Source organism: Macaca fascicularis, chromosome 14 (assembly GCF_037993035.2).
Source record: "Macaca fascicularis isolate 582-1 chromosome 14, T2T-MFA8v1.1".
NCBI lineage: Eukaryota > Metazoa > Chordata > Mammalia > Primates > Cercopithecidae > Macaca > Macaca fascicularis.
This window is the reverse complement of record NC_088388.1, coordinates 131,943,521-131,963,910: the sequence shown is the minus strand read 5'-3', so window position 1 is coordinate 131,963,910 and position 20,390 is coordinate 131,943,521. Positions and strand designations below refer to the sequence as shown.

At 48.0% G+C, this 20,390-nt stretch overlaps 1 protein-coding gene across 4 annotated transcripts in view; it reads left to right on the top strand.

The window, feature by feature from the left end:
• The first annotated feature begins 1,308 nt into the window (after positions 1 to 1,308).
• Positions 1,309 to 20,390, top strand: part of OPCML (opioid binding protein/cell adhesion molecule like) — a 1,155,658-nt gene continuing 1,136,576 nt past the window's right edge. For all 4 annotated transcript variants that reach the window (XM_074015669.1, XM_074015668.1, XM_005580196.4 and 1 more), the window contains exon 1: positions 1,309 to 1,447. In XM_074015669.1, the coding sequence (XP_073871770.1) occupies positions 1,387 to 1,447 (61 nt within the window). In that variant the 5' untranslated portion in view covers positions 1,309 to 1,386. The remainder of the gene's footprint in view (positions 1,448 to 20,390) is intronic.

Here is a 20,390-nt window from a genome sequence, read left to right as displayed (position 1 = left end):
ATACCTGCCCATAGTAGGTGACTTGGGAAAACTTTGGGAATTGCAGCAAAGGAGGAAGGGAGAATTATCTCCTGTGGAGTGTCACTCACAGACCTCAAGGTGTGGACACATGGAACTGGGAAGGAATCCAAGCCACTTGAGGTCTTTGGAGGGCACTTGGGACAGAAATAGTCTGCTCAGTCCCTTCTCTAATACCTAGTGCTATCTTGATCACAGACCCTCCAAGTTCAGCATATAGTTCAGTGGCAGCATAACTCAGTCAGCAAGGTGTGCTGCCTACAAGCATGTGTTAGGGAGGGCAAGCAGGCCGTTTTAGAGCAGGGGAAAGTTCTGGGGTTTCTCACACCCAGAGATACTGCCTCCCTGTGTAAACTGTCTGTGTAAACTGCTGTTCCAGAGGAAGGGACAGACTGGACCCTGAAAAGGAGAAGCAAGAAAAAAGAAAAAAAAAACCAGAAGGAAGCCACAGGTATCCTTCCCTGGCCTTCTCCTTGTGAAGATTTCCGATGACTTCAGCAAGTTTCCGCCTCCTTGAGATCTAATCTGAATCTGTCCCTGCCTATGCTGTAATCATAGCAATTGTTTGGGCTTCTATAGCATCTTGCCTTGGTAGAGTTTCAGAATGCTCTGATTGTGGGGAACTGGCCAATTCTCCTTGCATCGTTGGTTTAAAACTATAACATGCCCATCTCCTTGCTGGGAAAACCAATTGCTTCCAAGTGCTGTTAATGGCCGAATGGAGGGGTGGGGTGCAGATTTAAATGTCTGAGCTCTCCCTGTGGGTAGCAGTTCCTGCTCCATCCCTGCCTGGAGACTAGGAAGAAGGAAAAATGATAAGGAACTGGCGTGGGCATTAGTCACATTTCTGCCAAGCAACCTTTCTTTCGTGGTGTGCCCTGAGCCCTGCTGGCAGTGCCAGGCCCTCTCCACTGCCCACCAAGGAGCTCGTGTGTGTTCACGTGTCCACGTGAGCCCCACACCAACATACTCACACAGATAGCAACACGCAGGGCTGTGCTCCGGCGAGGGAGTGAGTGAGGGGCCGGCTTCGACTCCCCCTTGGAGTCAAGCCTTCCAAGCAGGAAAGTCTCCTTGCGTCGCTCAGGAGAGTGGAGCCAATGCGTGCCTTGGAGGAGGTCTGCTCTGAGCCCTGTACAGATTGGTGCTGATGATTCTTACCAGTTGTGTGTATGTGCAAGAAAAAAAATCAGAGACGCTGCCTGCCTGCTCCCATCTCTCGCGCTCTCTCTCTCTCTTCTGCTCTCTCCCTCCCTTTGCAAACATTGGATTTAAACCTGCTCAGAATTCAGCACAGAGGAAGGCAGCAGTGGTAGCAGCAGCAGAAGCGGTAGCAAGCCCGGCAGCTGAGAGCACCGCAGCGTCGAGATGTACCATCCTGCCTACTGGGTCGTCTTCTCGGTGACAACTGCCCTGCTCTTCATCCCAGGTACCGTGGAGGGGAACGGCGTTTTCTCTCTGGGGCGATTGTACGACGTGAGAGCAGGAGAGGCAGCGGGGAGATGGAGAGGCAAGGAGGAAGGGGTGAGGACAGGGAGTGTGAGATGCATGTGAGTGAGAGAGGTAGGCTTGCTGTGTGCACGCACACACACACACACTCACACACACGCAAATGCTTTCAGCACGGGATTTGCTCTCTATTCCGGGGATCCAGTGAGCTGGGTTCGAGATCTGCACCATGCTGTGAGGCACTGCTGTTTCAGTGAAAGGCACCAAGTGGCATTAACCAGTTGTGGTCCCGGGGGTAGGAGAAGAGGGGTTTGAACTCCCAGCCATAAATCCTTCTTGCTGCCTATGTTGGGACCTGCCGGGTGGAAGGGGCACTCTCTCCTCTCTCTCAGTCGTGGTGGTGTCTCTCTGTTTCTGAATCAGTCCAGATCTCTGCACCTCCCTGTCTCCTCTCTGTCTCTTTTCTCTCTCTCTCCACCTCTCCCCACTCTCCTCCTCCCTCCCTTCCTTCGGAACTGCTTTCCCCTACCCTCTCCCCCTGGAGCTCCTTCTCAGCCCCATCCCTCCTTCTCCGCTCACTCATCTGCTCCTGCATTTCTTGTAACACAGACCTTCTACTGCCTGCCATCCTTTCTTTATCCTTCCACCAAATGGGCAGATTATGCCCTTGAAATTCGGAATCCTGTCAGTATCTCCCTGTTCCTTACATCAGGAATGTGCATTTCCCTTGGCAGAATTTGGAATGCCCCTGCTGAGGGAAGGTTGGAAATTTGGATTTGCCTAATTCTCCCCAGCCCCTTCCCCACCTTGTCTAATGATTTAAATGTGATCCCACCTCTCACAGCAGTTACTTGTTTGGGGAAAACAAATCTGCAGTGACACAGGTAAGATGCTGCAATCCTACCAAAATGAGCTTAGCAGAAGCATTGCAAAATCCAAGGCATCTTAATAGATTTGATAATTGCACAGGAGTCCTTTGCAAGCAGACAACTGAATGCCTGCAGGCATCTTTCAAACAATGCCGAAGGGGCTAGGTTATGCTTGCCAAGGTTTTAGGCAGCAGCAAAAGTGTCGGTTTCCATACCAAACCCCGCACAGTCAGGATCTCTTTTTTTCCCCCCAAATTGTGATACATGCATTGGATTAAACATTAGCTTAAACCTAAATTTTCATACATATATACCCAGACATGAATGCTAAGATTTTAAAACCTTACCTATCTTTTTTTAGGTAAAACATACAATTTTATGTTTTTATATTCAGTATTACTTGGTAGGGTTTTGTGGAAGTATTTTGGGGATGTTGTTTTTAATAATGTAATTCCCTGAGTAGTCCTAAGATGCCAAAGTGAAATCAGAAAAATGGAAGTTTACTGGGGAGAAAGAAGAGAGGATCAACTAAAACAAGTAATCCAGCCTTTAATATTTTGTAACGCCTTGTGAAGATGGCACTTTTTAAAGCAGGGATGGGCTCTGCATAACCATGTTCCCAGCTGTTTGTTTTAGGCTGACCAAGAAGTTCAGAGTGGGGTTTTGTAGTTGCTGTTCTTCCAAATTCCAGCAGCATCCTAGGGGGTTCAGCCTGGGCGGCTGTGCTCAGCAGGGAAGGCAGAGCCAGCGGAACACTCAGTACCTGCCTGAGCCTGGTAGAGGGAGCCAGGTGGGTGCACTGGGTCCGCCGCAGGAGAAGACAAACTTTCCTGCGTAGGCAAGTCCCCGGCTGGACGGCAGCTCCGGGGGGCCTCCTCATACCCGCTTCCCCTCCTCTCACTGTGCTGGAGCAAAGATCAGGACTCCCATCCCGAGGGAATTCTGGCTGTGTGGATGCGCCCCTCACAGCGGAAATCAGAACATTACACTTTAGAAAGCAAGGCAGGGGGGTGAGCCCCAGTCTGCCGAAGCTGCATTGCAGTGCGCCCTGAAGGAGCCAGGAGCCAGGGTGAGACCTCCCTCTAGGGGTCCCGTGGCACTGCATTGGTGGGGAGCAGGCAGACCTTGCTTGTAGGAGAAGTACCCATAACTAAAGCAGGCTGAGGGAAAGGAGGATGCACCTGTGCCCCTGTCTGAATGTCCTGAGCATGGTGGACGACAATGACAAGCCATCCCCTGGTCTTCTGGGGGAGGGCAGGGCACGGACATTGCTGCAACGTCCCCTGTCTCTGAAGAGTCTGTTACCTGCTTTGAGGGCTCCTCTTATGCTAATTGTGTCAGGAGCCCGGGAAGAACAAGAACAGGGAGGAGAAAAAGTTAGCCTTAGAAGGTGTAAGTGAAAGAACGCTTCACATCTTGAGGGGTTCCTGTGGGAAACCTGGCTGGATCTGGAAGTTCTGATGAGCTGCCATGGCTTACTTGTGACTTCTCCTGTCTCTTTTCTTTTACTTCCTGTTATAGCTTTAGACTTTTTTTTCTTTGTTTCAAATGATGACGCTTTTTCTCCCACAGGGATTAATACCAGCTTGTTAGCCACTTACTTTCCCTGTGTCTAAAGACCGAAGGCTGATGTAATAATGGAACCTTGACCTGGTTAGGCCTTGATGCCATTTTATTCTGCAGCTTCTATTTCTTCGTAAAACACGTTTCCATCCCAGAATAATTTTAAGGTTAATGCTGTTGTCGCCTGGTACCTTCCATGGGGAGACTGATGTCACAGATAGCTTTTCTAGGCAGAATTTCTGGGATGGAAAAGACGGTCACACGTGGAGACAGTGATGAACCCACACCCAAGACAGGGCAGAGGGCCAGTGGCCAATTGACTTGTCATGCTAGAGGCACAGTCTGAGGTGCTCCTCCAGTAGGAGGAGAGAGAGTCTGGGCTAGTGGCCTCCTTGACCTTGGGTCTGGGGGCTCTGTAGGAAGCAGGAAGCGAATACTGCTAAATACATGCATCAGAATCACCTAGGAGGAGAGAGGCCGGTTAAAATGTGGAGTCCTTGTCCTCATCTCAGCATTTGGAGCTAGCATCCCAGATCCTTCTGATGACCTGCAAACCACTCTGTCTGTCACTTAAAACCTGTGCCCGTGTCGTACAGTATTTGAGTATTTGAGTCAAAACCCATCTTCTTCCTGCTTTTTCTCCTCCAACTTTGAGAAATGGCTCTGTGGCCATGGGGCAGGGTGGAGTAAGGGGGAGAAGGTGTTGTCATTGCCAGCAGCCTCAGTTCCTGAGGTGTGGTGCTGCCCAAGGCCTGCCAGGGTCCAGCGCCATGATGCAAGGATTGCTAACCTGGAAGGCTTCTTTGCTCAAATTCAGACCATGACTTCCTGTTTGTCCCCTTCTTCTTGGCCCATCATTGTCTTGTGAGTCTAAGCAGGGATGTTAGCTGGGAGGGGTCCCCATTTACCCAACCTGGACTGAGCTGTGTCTTCATGCACTGATCTGTGAGCCCTGGTTCTGGCTACAGCTTCATCTCTTGCACCTTAAACAGGATTTGCCTGTTTAGGGTCAGAAAACCCTGGGCTTGGATAGAAAATTCCCCGAGGTTTAGAATTCCTCCTTCTCCAGCACACACCTTCCTGCTACTTCCTTCAGGGAAGTCCCCAAATCTTTTTTTTTTTTTTTTTTTTTTTTTGAGACGGAGTCTTGCTCTGTGCCCCAGGCTGGAGTGCAGTGGCCCGATCTCGGCTCACTGCAAGCTCCACCCCCCCGGGTTCACGCCATTCTCCTGCCTCAGCCTCCCGAGTAGCTGGGACTACAGGCGCCTGCCACCTCGCCTGGCTAATTTTCTTGTATTTTTAGTAGAGACGGGGTTTCACCGTGTTAGCCAGAATGGTCTCGATCTCCTGACCTCGTGATCCGCCCGTCTCGGCCTCCCAAAGTGCTAGGATTACAGGCTTGAGCCACCGCGGCCGGCCGGGAAGTCCCCAAATCTTGAGTTTCTGGGCTGGGATGTTTGGCTTTGGGGTAAGGCCTGGGGGTGGGCTCTACAGCCAAGTTTTGATGAATTCCTTTCCTGCTCCTTAGCCTCTCACCAGCACAGAGCCAGGGAACCTGCTAAGAGTGCCTGATGTGCACAAGGGGTCTAGTGGGGGAATCCACACGCCAGACTCACTAAGAAAGAGATAGGAACGAGGACGGAGCATCTGGTCATGAGCAAATCCTCAACATCCTTTAGGCCATCATGGATTCGTGCCATCATGTGGCCCCCAATCCCTTAAAAATGATTGACATGTTAATAAGGTTAGACCGCGTCGTCTGCATTCAGCACAGGCCCAGTGGCAATAGCAGGCGCTGAGAAGGAGATAGCGTCAGCTGCCTCATGAAGATGGCTTTTTCAGTAGCCTGGAGCTCAGCAGCACTACTCAACCTGAGATTAATCAGAGATCCTGACGGGCCTGAGGTTCTCCCATGTTCCCGGGTCCTGTCTGCCTTTGTGCTTTCTCAAATTCTTAGCAACCTTGGCCATACCTCTGTAACCTAGAAAATTACAGAATGAGATTCTTTAAACAGCTGGCACTTGCCTGCATTTGTTGTCTGGCAGCTCTGGGCCTGGGTCTCCCATGCCAGCTACTGGGAACTACCTCTGGTGGTTACAGCCTCAAATCCGTGTCAGGGTTGCCTGGGGCTGAGTGCACTTCTCTTTAGGTGGGACTCCCCCCAAGCCTCTAAGTATGCTGAAAGCTGAGAGTGATCTCTTTGATTAGTTGCTTTTTGAGGCTTATTTGGTTGGTTCAAGACATCCTCTAAGTCTCAGTTTACCAATCTGTAGAATGGGTTCCAGCCATATATGAAGCTTGTTTCCAATTGGACAGAGTAGCTGAACACCTGGGTTAGATGATAACAAATAAACATTTGTAAAATTTTATTATTAAAAAAACTCATCCTGGTCCTCTAGGAACAGGGCAAAGAGAGATGGCAACTCACGTGTTGGAGGAGAGAGGACGTTCCTTATTGTTTAAAATGGGAGAAGATAAGGTAGAATCATACTGATCATGTATGTATGTCTTTGTCACAGTGATGAAAATTAGTAAAAGACAATCTAGTCCTTCATTTATTGACCAAGACTTTATATAGGTTCTGATTAAACACAATGCATTAAGATATTCTCCTGCCTCAAAAGCCATTAATCCAGTAAAATAGGAAGATATTAAGCTTTTTCTTCTTTTTGACCCCCAGTGAAATATACATTCTGACTTTGAACTTTTAGGTCTCAGTTTTTCTGCTGTAGAAAACTAGGGCAACAGATATGGCACCTTTGGTCTCCCAAAACAGTGTTTTGTGGTATTTCTGGCGGGGTGCTGGATGCATGGACTTGTACATCAGCCTTGGACAGCTGGAACTCCAGGAGCCCCGTCTAATAACCTTTGGCCTATGGGCACTGACTTTCCTGGTGCTGGTCCGCTGGACAGGGACCCCCTCAGCCTGCAGCCCTGTTTGCAGATGGACTGCTGCCATCCGCCTGCAGCTGCCTGGGGCTGGAGACAGAAGAGATGTGGAAGCAAACTGTGATTCCTGTCAGTGAGCTCAAGTGTCAGCCCCCAGATGGTCTGTGGCTGCTGACAAACCAGGCTGTCAGGAGCAGTGGATGTTAGCACCTCTGATACTGACTGGCACTTTCCAGACAGCGAGGGCCCGGCAGGTGGCTTCACCTTTGGGCGGCTCTGCTCTCCCACTCTCTCTGATCCCAGTCCTTAGTGCAGGGCTAGGTCCCGAGGACATTTGTCCCTCTTGCCTTTTATGCTGTTGGTGGGATACCCAGACTTAGAATTTGTTACTTATCTGCAAAGCCTTGGTTGCCTCTGCATTTTCCCTTAGGGGTGGGGATGGCTGTAACACAGTAGGGCATGGACGTAGTTCCACTTGCTGGATTTATACACCACTCACTTGATACCCCAAGATGGTGGTATTTGTATGGCTCAGGGAAGGATTAAAGGTAGCTCTGAGAAGGGAGCCAAAAGAAATCTAAAACCAGGGAGAAGCTTGAAGACGAATGTGCTTGCTACCGCCTTCCTCTAGGCATGTGAACATACATTCCCTCCTCTCTTCCTCACTACGCTCTTGCCAACCATAGATGCGTGCCCCTTCCTGCACGCATATACACGCAAGGCACACGTGCATTTCCAAGCCAGAGTTTAGCTACTCCCAAAATCACATTCACAGCTCTTTAAGGAAAGCAAGTCCTCCCTCTTGCCTTCTATATCTGCCTTTCCAGAACTCCCCACCGTAGCCCCCGGCCTTGGTGCTCTCCCTGTGGGCACACATGGCAGGAGGCCCACAAGCTGCCTGTGCCAGACACGGCCATACATATGTGAGTGCTTCTTCCTAGTAACGCAGAGACTCCCTGCACATCCACCCACTCGCCTCTGAGCCCCAGAGCCAGTAAGTAGGTGCTAGAGGCAGGACTTGCGCTTGTCTCCCATCACCTCCTGTCCCCGCCCCCACCCCAGACCTCTTGGTTCGGAGAGGCTGGGGGCCATCCTGCAGTCACTAGACTAACTTAATTAAAAGTTTACAAAGTGCTTTGAGAACCCCCTGGGCAATGGGTTGGGGAAGTGCAAAGGATTATCATTATGATGCAGGTGCATTCTCGTTAATGAGCGGAGATGCTGTGCTGAGAGACCCCCGGAAAGGCCAAGATGAATCGATACAGTAGGACACAGGCCATTGATTGGAATGGCTGCTTGCGCTTAGCATGGGAAATAAGTGACAATCAGATTGCACACTGAACTCCAACGTGGAGAAAACCAGGCTCTCTGGCACTTCAAGGGGCAGAGTCTCTCAAATGGCCTGAGTGGTCATTCTTGAACTTTTATTCCTGGGGAATTTGCAGATGGTACTTTACCACACTTGGGAGTTACGAATGGTTTTAGAATCACAGTGGTCTCATGCCTTATGGATCATCTGGAACAATTTATCTTTGGTCTCATTTGTTCCGCACTAAGAGACTGTGACGTAGGCAGGGTAGATGTGGCCCTATTGTGACCTGATCTTCGTGTTGCCTAAAACCCTGTGTAGACTTCTTGATGACTTCAGAATAGACTTCGAAACACTTCAAGTGACCCACAAGGCCACGATCTGGGCCTGCGTCCATCTAGCTTCATCTCCAGCTCTCTGCCTTTCCGGTTCTGGGCTTTAGTCACTCTGGACAACCTCAGTTCTGCAGACAAGGCATGTTCCCTCCTTCCTCAAAGGCTTCACCTGTCAGGTTACCTGAGCTTGGAAAAGTCTGATCCTCTTATCATTTTTTCTGACTACACATCCTTTCCATCCTGCAGAGCTCAGCTTAAACACTGCTTTCCCGGGGAACATTCTTTATGCTTTAAAGTAGGCGAGGCCTCCCTGTTTATTGTGGAAGTCCTTGGAACCAGGTTTCTCTTTTCTAAAACTGTGAGTCCATATATTTCTAACTAATTCTTGATTTTATGTCTCTCTTTCCTCCCTGGACCATTGTTTATACAGGCAGATACCACACCTGTTTTTTTCTCCAATATATTCTCAGTGCCTAGCACGAGTGGGAGAGAGCAAGTGCTCAAACAGTATTTGTTGAACAAATGAATGAGAGAACGAATGAATGAATACATAAATACTGAGTGCTCACTTACTTTAGTTCCATCCCACTGAGCTCACTTACTTCTGTTCCATCTCCACTGAGAAGTAAGCTCACTTACTTCTGTTCCATCTCCACTGAGAAGTAAGCTCACTTACTTCTGTTCCATCTCCACTGAGAAGTAAGCTCACTTACTTCTGTTCCATCCCACTGAGTCCTCAAAGGCGTTGAGGCCCCCAGGTTGGCCTGCCCAGCAGCTTCTCCTCTGCAGTGTGAGGGCAAGAAGTTTGGGGATGTGCCTTTCTTCTGAGAGACGGGAATGTGCAGGGAATGCTTATAATGATTAGTCATTCCAGTGTTCTTGCTTGTCAATAAACACCAGCTCTGAGCTACCGACCAAACACACATGCAGCAGCACAGAGCTGGAGTGCACACTTTTGGATCTCACATCACACACTGCGACAGACGCGCCTGAGAGTGTGAGTCGTTCCGTAAACACAGATGTGGGCCCTAATGTGGGCTATTGGTTTAATACAAACTAAAATTACTCAGCACATTTAACCAGGGTGTCTGTTGAAATGTCCCCGATTATTTGAAATTTAGAGTCATGCCCACGGCGCTAACAAGTAAAAACTGTACCGATCAAAAGGAAAATTCTGCTGTTCATAGGAAGTACCGTGTTGGGTTAGAGATACAAAAATGCAGTGGCATAGCAGAGGGTCATGAATGGTCAATCAATGCTTAAATGGGTCGATGTTCATATGGAAAAGGTAAAAAGCAGCTTAGTAAACCACAGGATATAAAAAAGGGTGCCGTATCACTTCTTGCACCTACTCATTTATCACAGTCTGGCCTATTTCAGAGTTGCTATTATATGGCTATGAAATTCTGAATGGCAGAGATCTTGACTTATCTCTGAATACTCTACAGTACCAAGCACATTCATTTATTCAACATGTGATTTATTGAGTGATTACTATGTGACAAATACTATGCTAGACATTGGGAATGTATGCCTGAACAAAAATTGTTATGGTTCCTGCTCTCATGAAGTTTACAGTCCAGAGGGAGAGACAGACATGCGTCAAACAAACACCCATATAATTGTGAAATCATGACTGAGATAAAACTATGGAAGGGGAGGTGTGTGGTGCTGTGATTGCCTGTCAGGAGAGCTTGATCTTGCCAAGGAGGCTGGTGAAGCCTTCGTTATGAAAGTGTCAATTGAACAGAGATATGAAGGAGGATGAGTAGAAATTATCCAAACCCAAGAGCAAAGACCAAAGGAAGAGGCAGAATGAATAGAATGGGCAGAAGTCCTGTAGCATGAAGAATCAGAGCACATTCTCCCACCTGGCTGGAGTGTAGAGGAAGAAAGCATGGGTCAAGATGAGGCTGGCAGGCTGGTAACGGGTCAGAAGATGAAGACAGCCCTTGAAGGTCATGTGAATCATTTTGGTCTTTATCCAAGCAAGAATGGAACTCCATTGATGTGATTCATGATTTACATTTTTTAATTCTTGTTCTTGTTGCAGTTTGCAGAATGGATTGGGAAAGAACAAACCGGGAAGGGGTAGGCTAGTTGGAAGACTACTGTAGTAGCTCAGACAGGAGATGGCTGTGCCTTGGAACTTAGGAAATATTGGTTGGAATGGAGACACGAATGCGTTTGAGAGGCTTTAAAAGAAAGTTGTAGGTGAGAGTCAGAATATACAGAACTGAAATCTAAAAGTCTCCCCACTCTCAGCACTAACACCCCTGGGAGAATGCTGAGAAGAACATCTGTCCTCAGGTTCCCGCTTGTATGTGATCTCTTTCAGTTTAGGTGTGATCTTGTCCTGGAACAAGGAATAGGTTGTTTTTAGAAATCCCATACTTCTTGGCAGTCTAATAATCTCAATCTCTTAACTGGTGTCCTCTCTGGGTCTAATGTAGGGCGTAAAATTGAATAACTTGATTTCTCTATCCTTCAAAAATATTACAAAAAGCCCTAGTTGTGTTTTATCTGCTGGATTCTGCTTGTGGTTGTTTCCTCCTGGAAGAAACCAGGCATTTTAGAGATGCTCTAAATGGACCCCAAAGTAGCTTGTGGCCACCAAGATGCAACTATTTCACAAATATTATCATGATGCAAAGTATGTATGACCTTCCCATGGCCCACCGCCTGGACACCTCTGAGCAGAGAGTGGCATCTATGGCTGGCTCCATACAAACATTTTTTAAATTGCAGTAATTTATTTAAAAAGTGAGAGGTCCTTGGAATCAAAAGGGACCTTGGAAATTGTCTAGTTGAGTGCTTTCATTTTATAGATGAAGAACTCGGGCAAAGGGCATTTGAGTGTCTGACCTGAAGTCACGTAGTCAGATAGTGACTGAGCCCCCTCTTGAATTCAGCTCTTCTCATCACCTGTCGGGTGTCATATCAACATCATAGTGAAGGGTTGGACTGAACTTTGCCTCCCAATCTGGTACCTTGCTGGAAAATGGAACTATAACCTTGGCCATTATTCTTCCCTTGAAGCTCTCTTACCTTGGTGTACAAAGAGCGCTGTGGAACAGGTAGCTCCAAGTTCCCTCTTACCCACAGATTAGAGTCCAGGTCAGAAACAAACAAACAGAAGCCCTGTCTCCTTCAGAGGCATTTACATACTTTGAATGACCTTTGTAAGGAACTGGGAGACTTCCAGAAATACCTTGCTCCTTGATATGCAGAAGAATATGTTCAGGGTAGTACAATACCAAATGCCAGATATGTGTCAACTTGACTTGTTTGGTCTACACACCATGACAGGTACCTGATTTTATCATCACTTCACTATCAAAACATCTATTTTTAAATATCTGGTTGGGCTTGGCTCTGCACTAAGCCAAGAGAAAAGCTATACTGAGAATCCCACAGTCTCTATATTAATGATTCATGCTAAATGGTGGCATAGAGTGTACAAATCACATACATGTGCAGCATGACTATTTTGTGTGCTACTAAGGGAAGAACCAAATGCACTAAGTCTTCTTACCTCCCCACTCCTAACACCAGTGCACTGCCTTCACAGTCGACAACATAGGCATGGGTGCAATCAAAACAGTAGGTCCAAAAGAGCCGTAGACAAATGTAGAACAGGAAGCCAGAGTTCAGACTCAAAACCATGCCAGATATGGTCAGATGGTAGCAGGCTGAAGCAGGACAGTGGGGAGGCCACGCCCCTATAGGAATTTCCATTTCTAGAAAGAAAGGCTGACAGAAGCTTTTGGCTTCTCCGAATAAGCTAACCTGGTTCTCCTGAACAGCCCAGTGCCAAGGGATTTCCCGTACCCCTGAAAGAGAGGAGGATGTTGGAAGAGGGAATGTGGCAGATGGAAATAGCCCATCAGCTTATAGGCTCCAAGAGAAGCTGGAGTTTCCTCGGGAGTCCCCTGGCTTTATCCCATGGAGGAGAGGAGTGCCCAGTCTTACTTGGCACTGGGATGGATGCCTCTTTGGGTGAAGCCCAGATGGGAAGGAACGATGAAAACCACTATCAGCATTTTGCATCTTTTTCTGGTGGGCCCCACCCTCCTTTTGTTTGGGGAGAATTCTTGGGAGTCAATGGATACTACCTTATAACTGCCATCAGTTTAGCCCACAATGTCCATGAGGATTGGGCCACTTCTTTGTTATGGCCCAGATGACTGTTTCTTTTCTTCTTTCACTTAAATTATTTATTTTTAAAGCCATTAGCTATCCTGCCACCACCTTGTGGAAGGAAGCACGGACTTTCTGATCTAGGACACGGCCTCTGACTTTGCCTCTCAGCTTATGAACCCAGTGATCTTGGGCAAGCAGTTTAATGTACTGAATACCTTTAATTCTCTCTGTAAAATCCAAAAGAACTGTTTTGCCTCATTCCCAAAGTGGACCCAAAGGTCGGAAGAGGAGCCGGATGGACCCACCCCTTCTGAAGTGCTGTGCAGTTCCAGGTTGCCAGGTCTCCTTGCCTTGCTTCAGAAGGCGACTCTTGTCTGGGCATTTCCCCTCCATTTTCTGTGACTTCCTCTCTCTCTGGCTAGGACGGCTTGTGATGATAACTAGCAGTGGAGTGCATGCCAGAGAGTCTGTGACTCTTGTTTTGGAGCAGGAGGCCTATCCAGGGAACTCCTGCATTCACTTCCCAGGCATGAGTCAATGTTTGGTTTGCCTCTTTTTTTCCCATGGAGAGCACTGGGAAGTGGCTTATGTTTCCCCAGCTGAGCCTTGCCAGAGAACATGGACTCTGCCATTTGGGTTGTGATGAGAGACCTGAAACGGGTTCAGAAAGAGCTCCACCATGGAGCCTCAAGTCAAGCTAAAAGTGCTCTCCGGCTCCATGAAGACCAGGCCTGGCTGATAATGCCCGCCTCTTACGGCTGCAGTCACTACTAAAAGTAGAACTTTAGGGAACGGTGTTTGGCTGGAGAATACTCTTTTGTGGACAGAGGGGTCCTCTTTGATGCTACTGAACACGTATTAGAAAGGGGCCTGACTGATTTCTGTACACATGGGCTGATGAGTGCGTCCCTAGAGGTTAGATTTGTCTTTGCTCAGGCCCAAGGGGAAACCACAGCATCATCTCAGGTCCCCACAAAGCCTTGCACCCATGCTGGGCTAAGTCCAGAATGAGCACCACGGATTCAGCACCGTTGTTCTTCTGCTTGCGTGGGAGAAAGGGGCTGCCTTTCTGGAATCGGTCATACGCCCATCTTGTCCTCTGCCCTAATCCGTCAGGCCCAGCTTCTTGGGAGCCTCAGAAAAAGACCCAGCTCAAGCAGGGGTGGGGAGCTGGCCTGCAGTTCTGAAAAGGGCCCTTGAGACCAGGAGCCTCCCATGCAAACTGCACTTGGGAGGAGTCCTTCTGTCTGTGCTGCCAGCTGTGTCTTCTGGGCAGCAAAAGCCCACAAGGACTTCAGCATAAACTGGGTCTGGAGGACAGTGGAGCTCTTTGTACCTTACCCACACACTGAGTCTTTGTCTTGCCAGAGGTGGGGTGGAGAGCTGCTCTAGCCTTCCTTTGGAACTACAAAATTCATTCTTCATTATGTCTTCATATTCATAAAGGGCTCCGAGCCTCACTTTGTATGGGCAGACTCTCAGAAATGTAAGATGGCACCATCTAGCTTTGCTTGTGAGCTGCTCAGCACCCAGCCCCAGATCTTTCTCACATGCAGTAGAAGCTATGTTGATGTGGTCAAATTTCATAGAAACAGTGGATGCTACTTTAGAAGGCAATTAGACACAGCTAAGCTTGGCTGGTTGAAGTCGGGTTTGTCTGGCAGGCACATGTGCCTATAGATTAGAGGTGTGGGAGAAGCCACGGACACTTTTACTCAGTCAGTATTCCAGAAGCACCACTGCAGCACGTGTGCCTGGGAGGGCAAGAGGTGTGTTTGTTATCAAGGTCACATTTTATGCTGTGGCTGAAGAGCAGAAACACAAGAGAGAGAGTTCAGGAAGATAGGGGAGGTGGGAGAAATCAAGGAAGATGCATTATAGCTTTTTTCCCCCTCGTAAAAAGCGTCTTATAATCTTGGTTCCCCTTTATTTTCAACTGTTCATGATTGTTTTTTAGCTACATTTTGGTGGTGATATCTGGGAACAGAGTGACTGTGACAGATTTTTCAGTAAAGTTTCCCCCGTCCTTCTGTTGTGTCTCTCCCAGATGCTGGCTGTAGGACTTGCTTCACCATCAACAGATCTCACGCTTAGGTCTATGGCTGGACTTTATTTTTCCTCAAATATTTTCTCAAATAAATTAATACATAAAAATATCTTAATTATGCATTCAGGATTTCCTGAAGTCTCCTCTTTTGTATTGCATTGAACATTTGGTGGTAGGTGGCAGAGTGAAGCCAGAAAACCAAGGTTAGAACTAGGTGGAAAGTTAGGAAGAAAGCGGGACTAGGAATGTCTGGAAACCAGAGACGAGGAAGGGCAAAGGTGAAGCCCAGGCCACCCAGCACCCCAGCACAAGGGCTTCTGGGACAGAGATGGAGGCAGAAGATGAGTCAGTCACCTGCTCACAGTGCACCAGGGAGAAGGAATCCTGAGCCCTCAGGATGTTCCTGTATGGGCCGAGGACCTTCCGTGTTGAAGAGGAGGAGAGAGGCTTTCAGGGACTGTTACCCACAGGGCAAGCACCTCTGTGGGCTGCTCCTTGCCTGACATACCAGAGGGCAAGTTGCAGCGATCAGACATGGCAGAACCCTAGGGGGCGGGCACAGGGCATCTCAGCATGGACAGAAGCTGCCGCAGATCTTCCAACCTGCCACTGTTCACAGCCCAGCCCCAAATACATCAGGACCTGCCACTGTCCACGCCCCAGCCCCACACACACCAGCACCTGCACACTGCCCAACCATAGGCACACACACACCTGTGCATGCAAATTTATATGCACACACTCACACACACACTTGCATACACACCCACACCCGCACACACTTACAAACATCCATGCACACACACTTGTACACACAGATACCCATACCTGCCCACACTTACACACAAACCCATTCATGCACATCCCTATGCATACACACACACACACACACACACACCATGCCTGCACACCACCCACCCATATGAGCACACACACCCACCCCCACACAACACTTATACCCCCACACAACACTTATACACATTCCCATACACATTACACACATACATACCTCGCCTATATCCACACACACCACCCACCCCACCCACACACAACCATGCACACTCATCTACACACACCACATACACATATGCACACCACACTCCTCTTGTGAACCTCTTTTGCTCATGAGGGTCTTTTGGAGGCTGTGTTTGTAACATCAGAGGCAGAAGGTGCCAGGGGCTCTTCCTTGGAGCTGGTCGTGCTAGAGAAAGAGACGCTTCCTGGGCATCAGAAATGGAGAAAGTGAGGACCCCAGTCATCCTCCTTGTCCATTCTGTGCCTGATGCTCAGCAAGGTGCACAGCCTTTATTGTTCCCACTCTGCACACAAGGTAGCCACGGCACCGCCTGAACGAGTGGCTGTGGTTACTCAGTCACTCACTCTGGCTCAGAAAACTCCTTTAGTCCTCACCTCCCTTCTTCAGAAACACCTTGTTCTTCCTGAGATGTGTCCCTCCATTCCGTTCTGTGGCCCGGCGCTGCTCACTGCTGCTTGGACCCTGGCACCGATGAATTTGCCCAGGAGTCAGCCCGGCTCTAATTAGTTTTCTGTCCCCTAAGACGATGCCTCTCAGATCCCTTCCCACAGCTCTTTGTCCTGATGCCTGGGTTTCTGTCTGTGCAGTCCAGACCCCGCCGTCCTAGCGGTAAGTTGCGGGGAGTTACCCCCACTCCCTGACTCCCTGTTGCCCCTTATCACCCGAAGGAATTCCGCTTTTATTACACCAGCTGTACACGATCACCTTCCACTATTAAAAAATTAAGACCCACTGTATTATCAGTGGGCTCCCAAATTCTTGTTTATGAGCTCCCATGGTTTTTACAAAAAACATTTTAAGCATGCACATACAGTATATATCTATGCATATATAAATGATACGTATGTTACTACTACACATGTATAGTAATATATAATCACTACACATATTTTTTCTCATATATAATGATAAAAAGGGTAAGATAAATAGATAAAAATAGGAATTCTGATATTCCTTCCTTTCACATCCATATATCACTCAGAGGACCCTTGGGGACAAGCACCACTTTGGAGACCATTGCAGAGAGTCATGCCACGTGACTGGGAACGGAGTCCAGACAGAAATGTCAAATCATTCTTGGCAAGATGCTTCTAATGACTTGGCTCTGACTGTCTCCCTCTGGGACTTCGCGTGGGGATGTGTCCTTGGCCACAGCTCACTCTGGATGTGGGTACAGTGCCATTGCTACGAAAGACCCCGTCTTGCGGCAGCTGTAATGTTCTTCAACAATGCTATCTTTGTGGTAAAAATGAGTAACACATCAGTGAATGCAGACCTGCATCCACAATATTCTGTTGTTTATTTAAAAAAAAAAAAAGACCACTGAAAGGAAATAAATGCAAAACAGTCTTTGCAAGAAGAAAAGGCCAAAGACAGGGACCATCCATCCCCATGGCTCATAATTCTCCATCTCCAGGGTTCTCCGCCTTCTCCCTCTCTGTCCCGGCTCTGCACCGGGGACCATACACTCTGGGGACACTGAGGCCTTAGCTTTCCTGGTTTAGGCTGGAAAGCACCCTTGTCCCTGAGGAGAAATTCCGCTGAGGTAGGGCTGGACTTTTCCAAAAGAGATATTATTAAAACATATTCATGGAGATACACGGAAAAGAGCAAAACTCGGAAGAACTGGAAGTGGATGCCTCTTCCCAGCATCGTTTTTATCCTGAAGTGACTGGAGTCCAGCCCCAGCCCCGGCGGTGGTGGCCTGAGTGCGTCCCCCAGACCTTTGGCCGTGGGAGGTGTGAGTGACCAGGAGCCTCGGTGGTGGCTCCGAAGCGCCTGACGGTGACGGCTCCCAGGTGGTGTCTCTCAGCCATAACAGAACGCAGTGGAGAGAGCGAGTCAGGTCCACGGTGGGAGATGCGTCTCCTCTGATGGAGACAGACACGAAGTCACCCCAGGCGCCTCGGAGCTTCCCCGGAGCTGCGCTGCGCCGTCCGCCTCCAGCCACCGGCCGCCGGCCTTGCTGTCCCTCCGCAGGGCCGCCGTCCCCGGGCTCTCCCAGCTCCGGTGGCTGCTGCCCGGCTTCTCTCCCAGCTGTTCCTTGTGATAAGCGCCCTGCACGTGCGGACCCGTCCTGACGTCTGGTCGGTGGAGGACGAGGCTGGCAGGTGTGGGAACCAGCGCCCGGCTCCACTGATCAGCTTCTGGTCTGTGACTTGCTCAACTGCTCACTCTGCGAAGTGAACTAGGACTCACTGATGGAGCTGTGAGGACTGGGAAATCTTTAAGACCAGGAGAAACTTTTTTTTTTTTTTTTTTTTTTTTTTTTTTTGCCTCTTCTTGGCAGAATCCAGGAGCCCTGCCTTGACCCTTGAGGAAATTAAACATGTTTTAACATGTTCCCCCAAATTTCTCACTTGAGTTTCTGGCTTCTCTGGACTGATCGTAAAGGTGCTTCCTTTCCCTCTTGATGCACCCTAAGTCCATGACAATTGATCTTCTCTGTGTTTCTCATATTCCTGGTTGGTTATCTGGGGCGTAGTCACTGTGTGGCTCATAAAGCCGGTCTACCCTTCAGTAATGTTCCTGTTCTTGATTCTTATGGTTTTGTATTAGTTTCTCAAACTGATTTTTCTATTATCCCCATGGCATGGCTTTTCAACCCTGGCACTCTTGACGTTTTAGGCACAATCGTTCTTTGTTGTGTGAATCTCCTGTGCACTGTATGATGTTCAGCAGCATCCCTGGCCCCACTCACCGGATGCCAGTGGCACTTTTTGAGCTGTGACAGCCCAAAATGTCTCTAGACATAGCCAAATGCCCCCTGGGGAACAAAATCATTCCTGGTTGAGAACCACTGCTCTGTGATTGTAAATGGTCAGTGCAGTATCCTAGCAACCCCTCTAGCTGAAGAGAGTTGTCTCCCTCCCAGCTGGTGAAAGATGGCCTTCTCTTCTTGTATCGTAGGACTGCACCTCTGACCTGCTCTGGTTCAAGTCTGTGAGGAGCTTCTGGTTCTCAGCTTATGTGTTTCCCTGGAAATTCAGTTTATCCAGAACCTGTAAATCAAGTCATCAAATTTTTCATCTTTTCCAGATGCTCTCTAATGAATACTTTTAAGGGATAGCTAATAATATGAACATATTTGATAATAACACTATTAGGTATAATAGTAGGGTTGTTCTAGAGTGGTATATCTGGAATAAATTAGATATGAGAAGGCTTGCATCATAGCTGCATTATTAAGTTAGCTGAACTGACTCTCTCAATGAGCGTGTGATTTTTACTAGGAAATGCTTCCAGTAACTTTCTTCAGGGCAGACTTCGATATTTTAGTCTCTACTCTCTTGAGGGCACACAGGAGTGAGAGTGACAGCTCAGACAAATTTCCTATAGACAAATACATAAAGCTAAACTAAAAGGCAGTATTTAAAATCAGTGGGTTATAAATAACAGTGCAGACCGACGTACAGTTATGGCAATAGAGTTTTGAGATCAGTTTAGAGAACTGAGCCAATTTGAAAGGAAAGGAGTCTCCTACCATAAAAAAGTGAGAATTGTCCTAAATATTTAATAAAGGACTCTTGACTTTAGTCTTTAGGTTACTTCTTAGTGAAAAGGAGGGGCCGTTGGCAGGACATTCAGAGTACCCTGTATCTCCCTGCAATAATTTCAGTAACAGGAGATGCCAAGCACTCCAGATGAGGAGGAAGGGAGCACACATGGGACTCTGACATAGAGCTGGCAAACAGGAAATAAGAGTGTTTGATTTTTCCCTCACTCTTCAGTGCCTTTTGGGAGAGACTTACCAGCTAAGGAATCAAGCCCACATTCCAGAGGCCAGTGTCTCCAAAGCTCCAAAACTATAGGGAGCAGCCAACTCACCTCCCTTGCACACAGTCACTGCAGAAGGCATACGTGAAGGTTATTTGGCCAGTATCCCCTGTATTGGTTCCTCATTGCATCAAAGTCTCTTACGATCCCTGTTGCAAACACTGACAATGCTGTAGCTCCAAGGTCTTGCAGACGCCAGGTGATGTGAACCACTACCACAGTCTGGGGTGTCTTTGTTTTCATTTCTTGACCAGCCTTGAAGTGTCTCTTTGTCTTGCATAATTTGCTCTCCAATTCTCTGTGGCAGACTTCTCCACAGCCCTAGAGGGGCTTGGTGTGTAGGGACTGACCCTTTGGGATACTGAATCATGATTTTTTCCTATATTCAACTGACCTTGCTGGCTCGATTTCTTTGCTGCTGTGTTCCTGACAACAACAATTTTAGATGCTAAACTCTTAATCTGTGTAATGCAGCTCATGAATTAAGATCTTTTCATGAACCATTATAAATGCCAAATTTAGTTTAGATAAAAGCTACTTCCTTGCAAAACTCCATAGGCAACAACTAATTCTACAAGGTCGTTATGCAACAGGTATCGGTTATGCACTCACTTTCTACCAGGCACTAGAGGCTCAGGATGGTGAGATGTCTAAGACAAAGCCACTCTCCTTGAGTGCTTCACTCAGGGAGACACAATCCTGTAAACACATTAGCAAAACACAATGTACTGCTTCTGCAATCTTTTGCATAAACAATCCTATGGAAGCGCAAAGAAGGAAGAAACTAGCTCTGCCAGGTTTCTTCAGGGAGGCTTCCCAGATGAGATGACATTTGAGTTGGGTTTTTAAAGGATGAGAATTGCATTAACCACATGCACTGATGTTTGGGGATTGGCTGGGAAACAGGAAACGGGGTAAAGCCGTGGAAGAAAGGAGTAATCCAAGCCAACTTCCA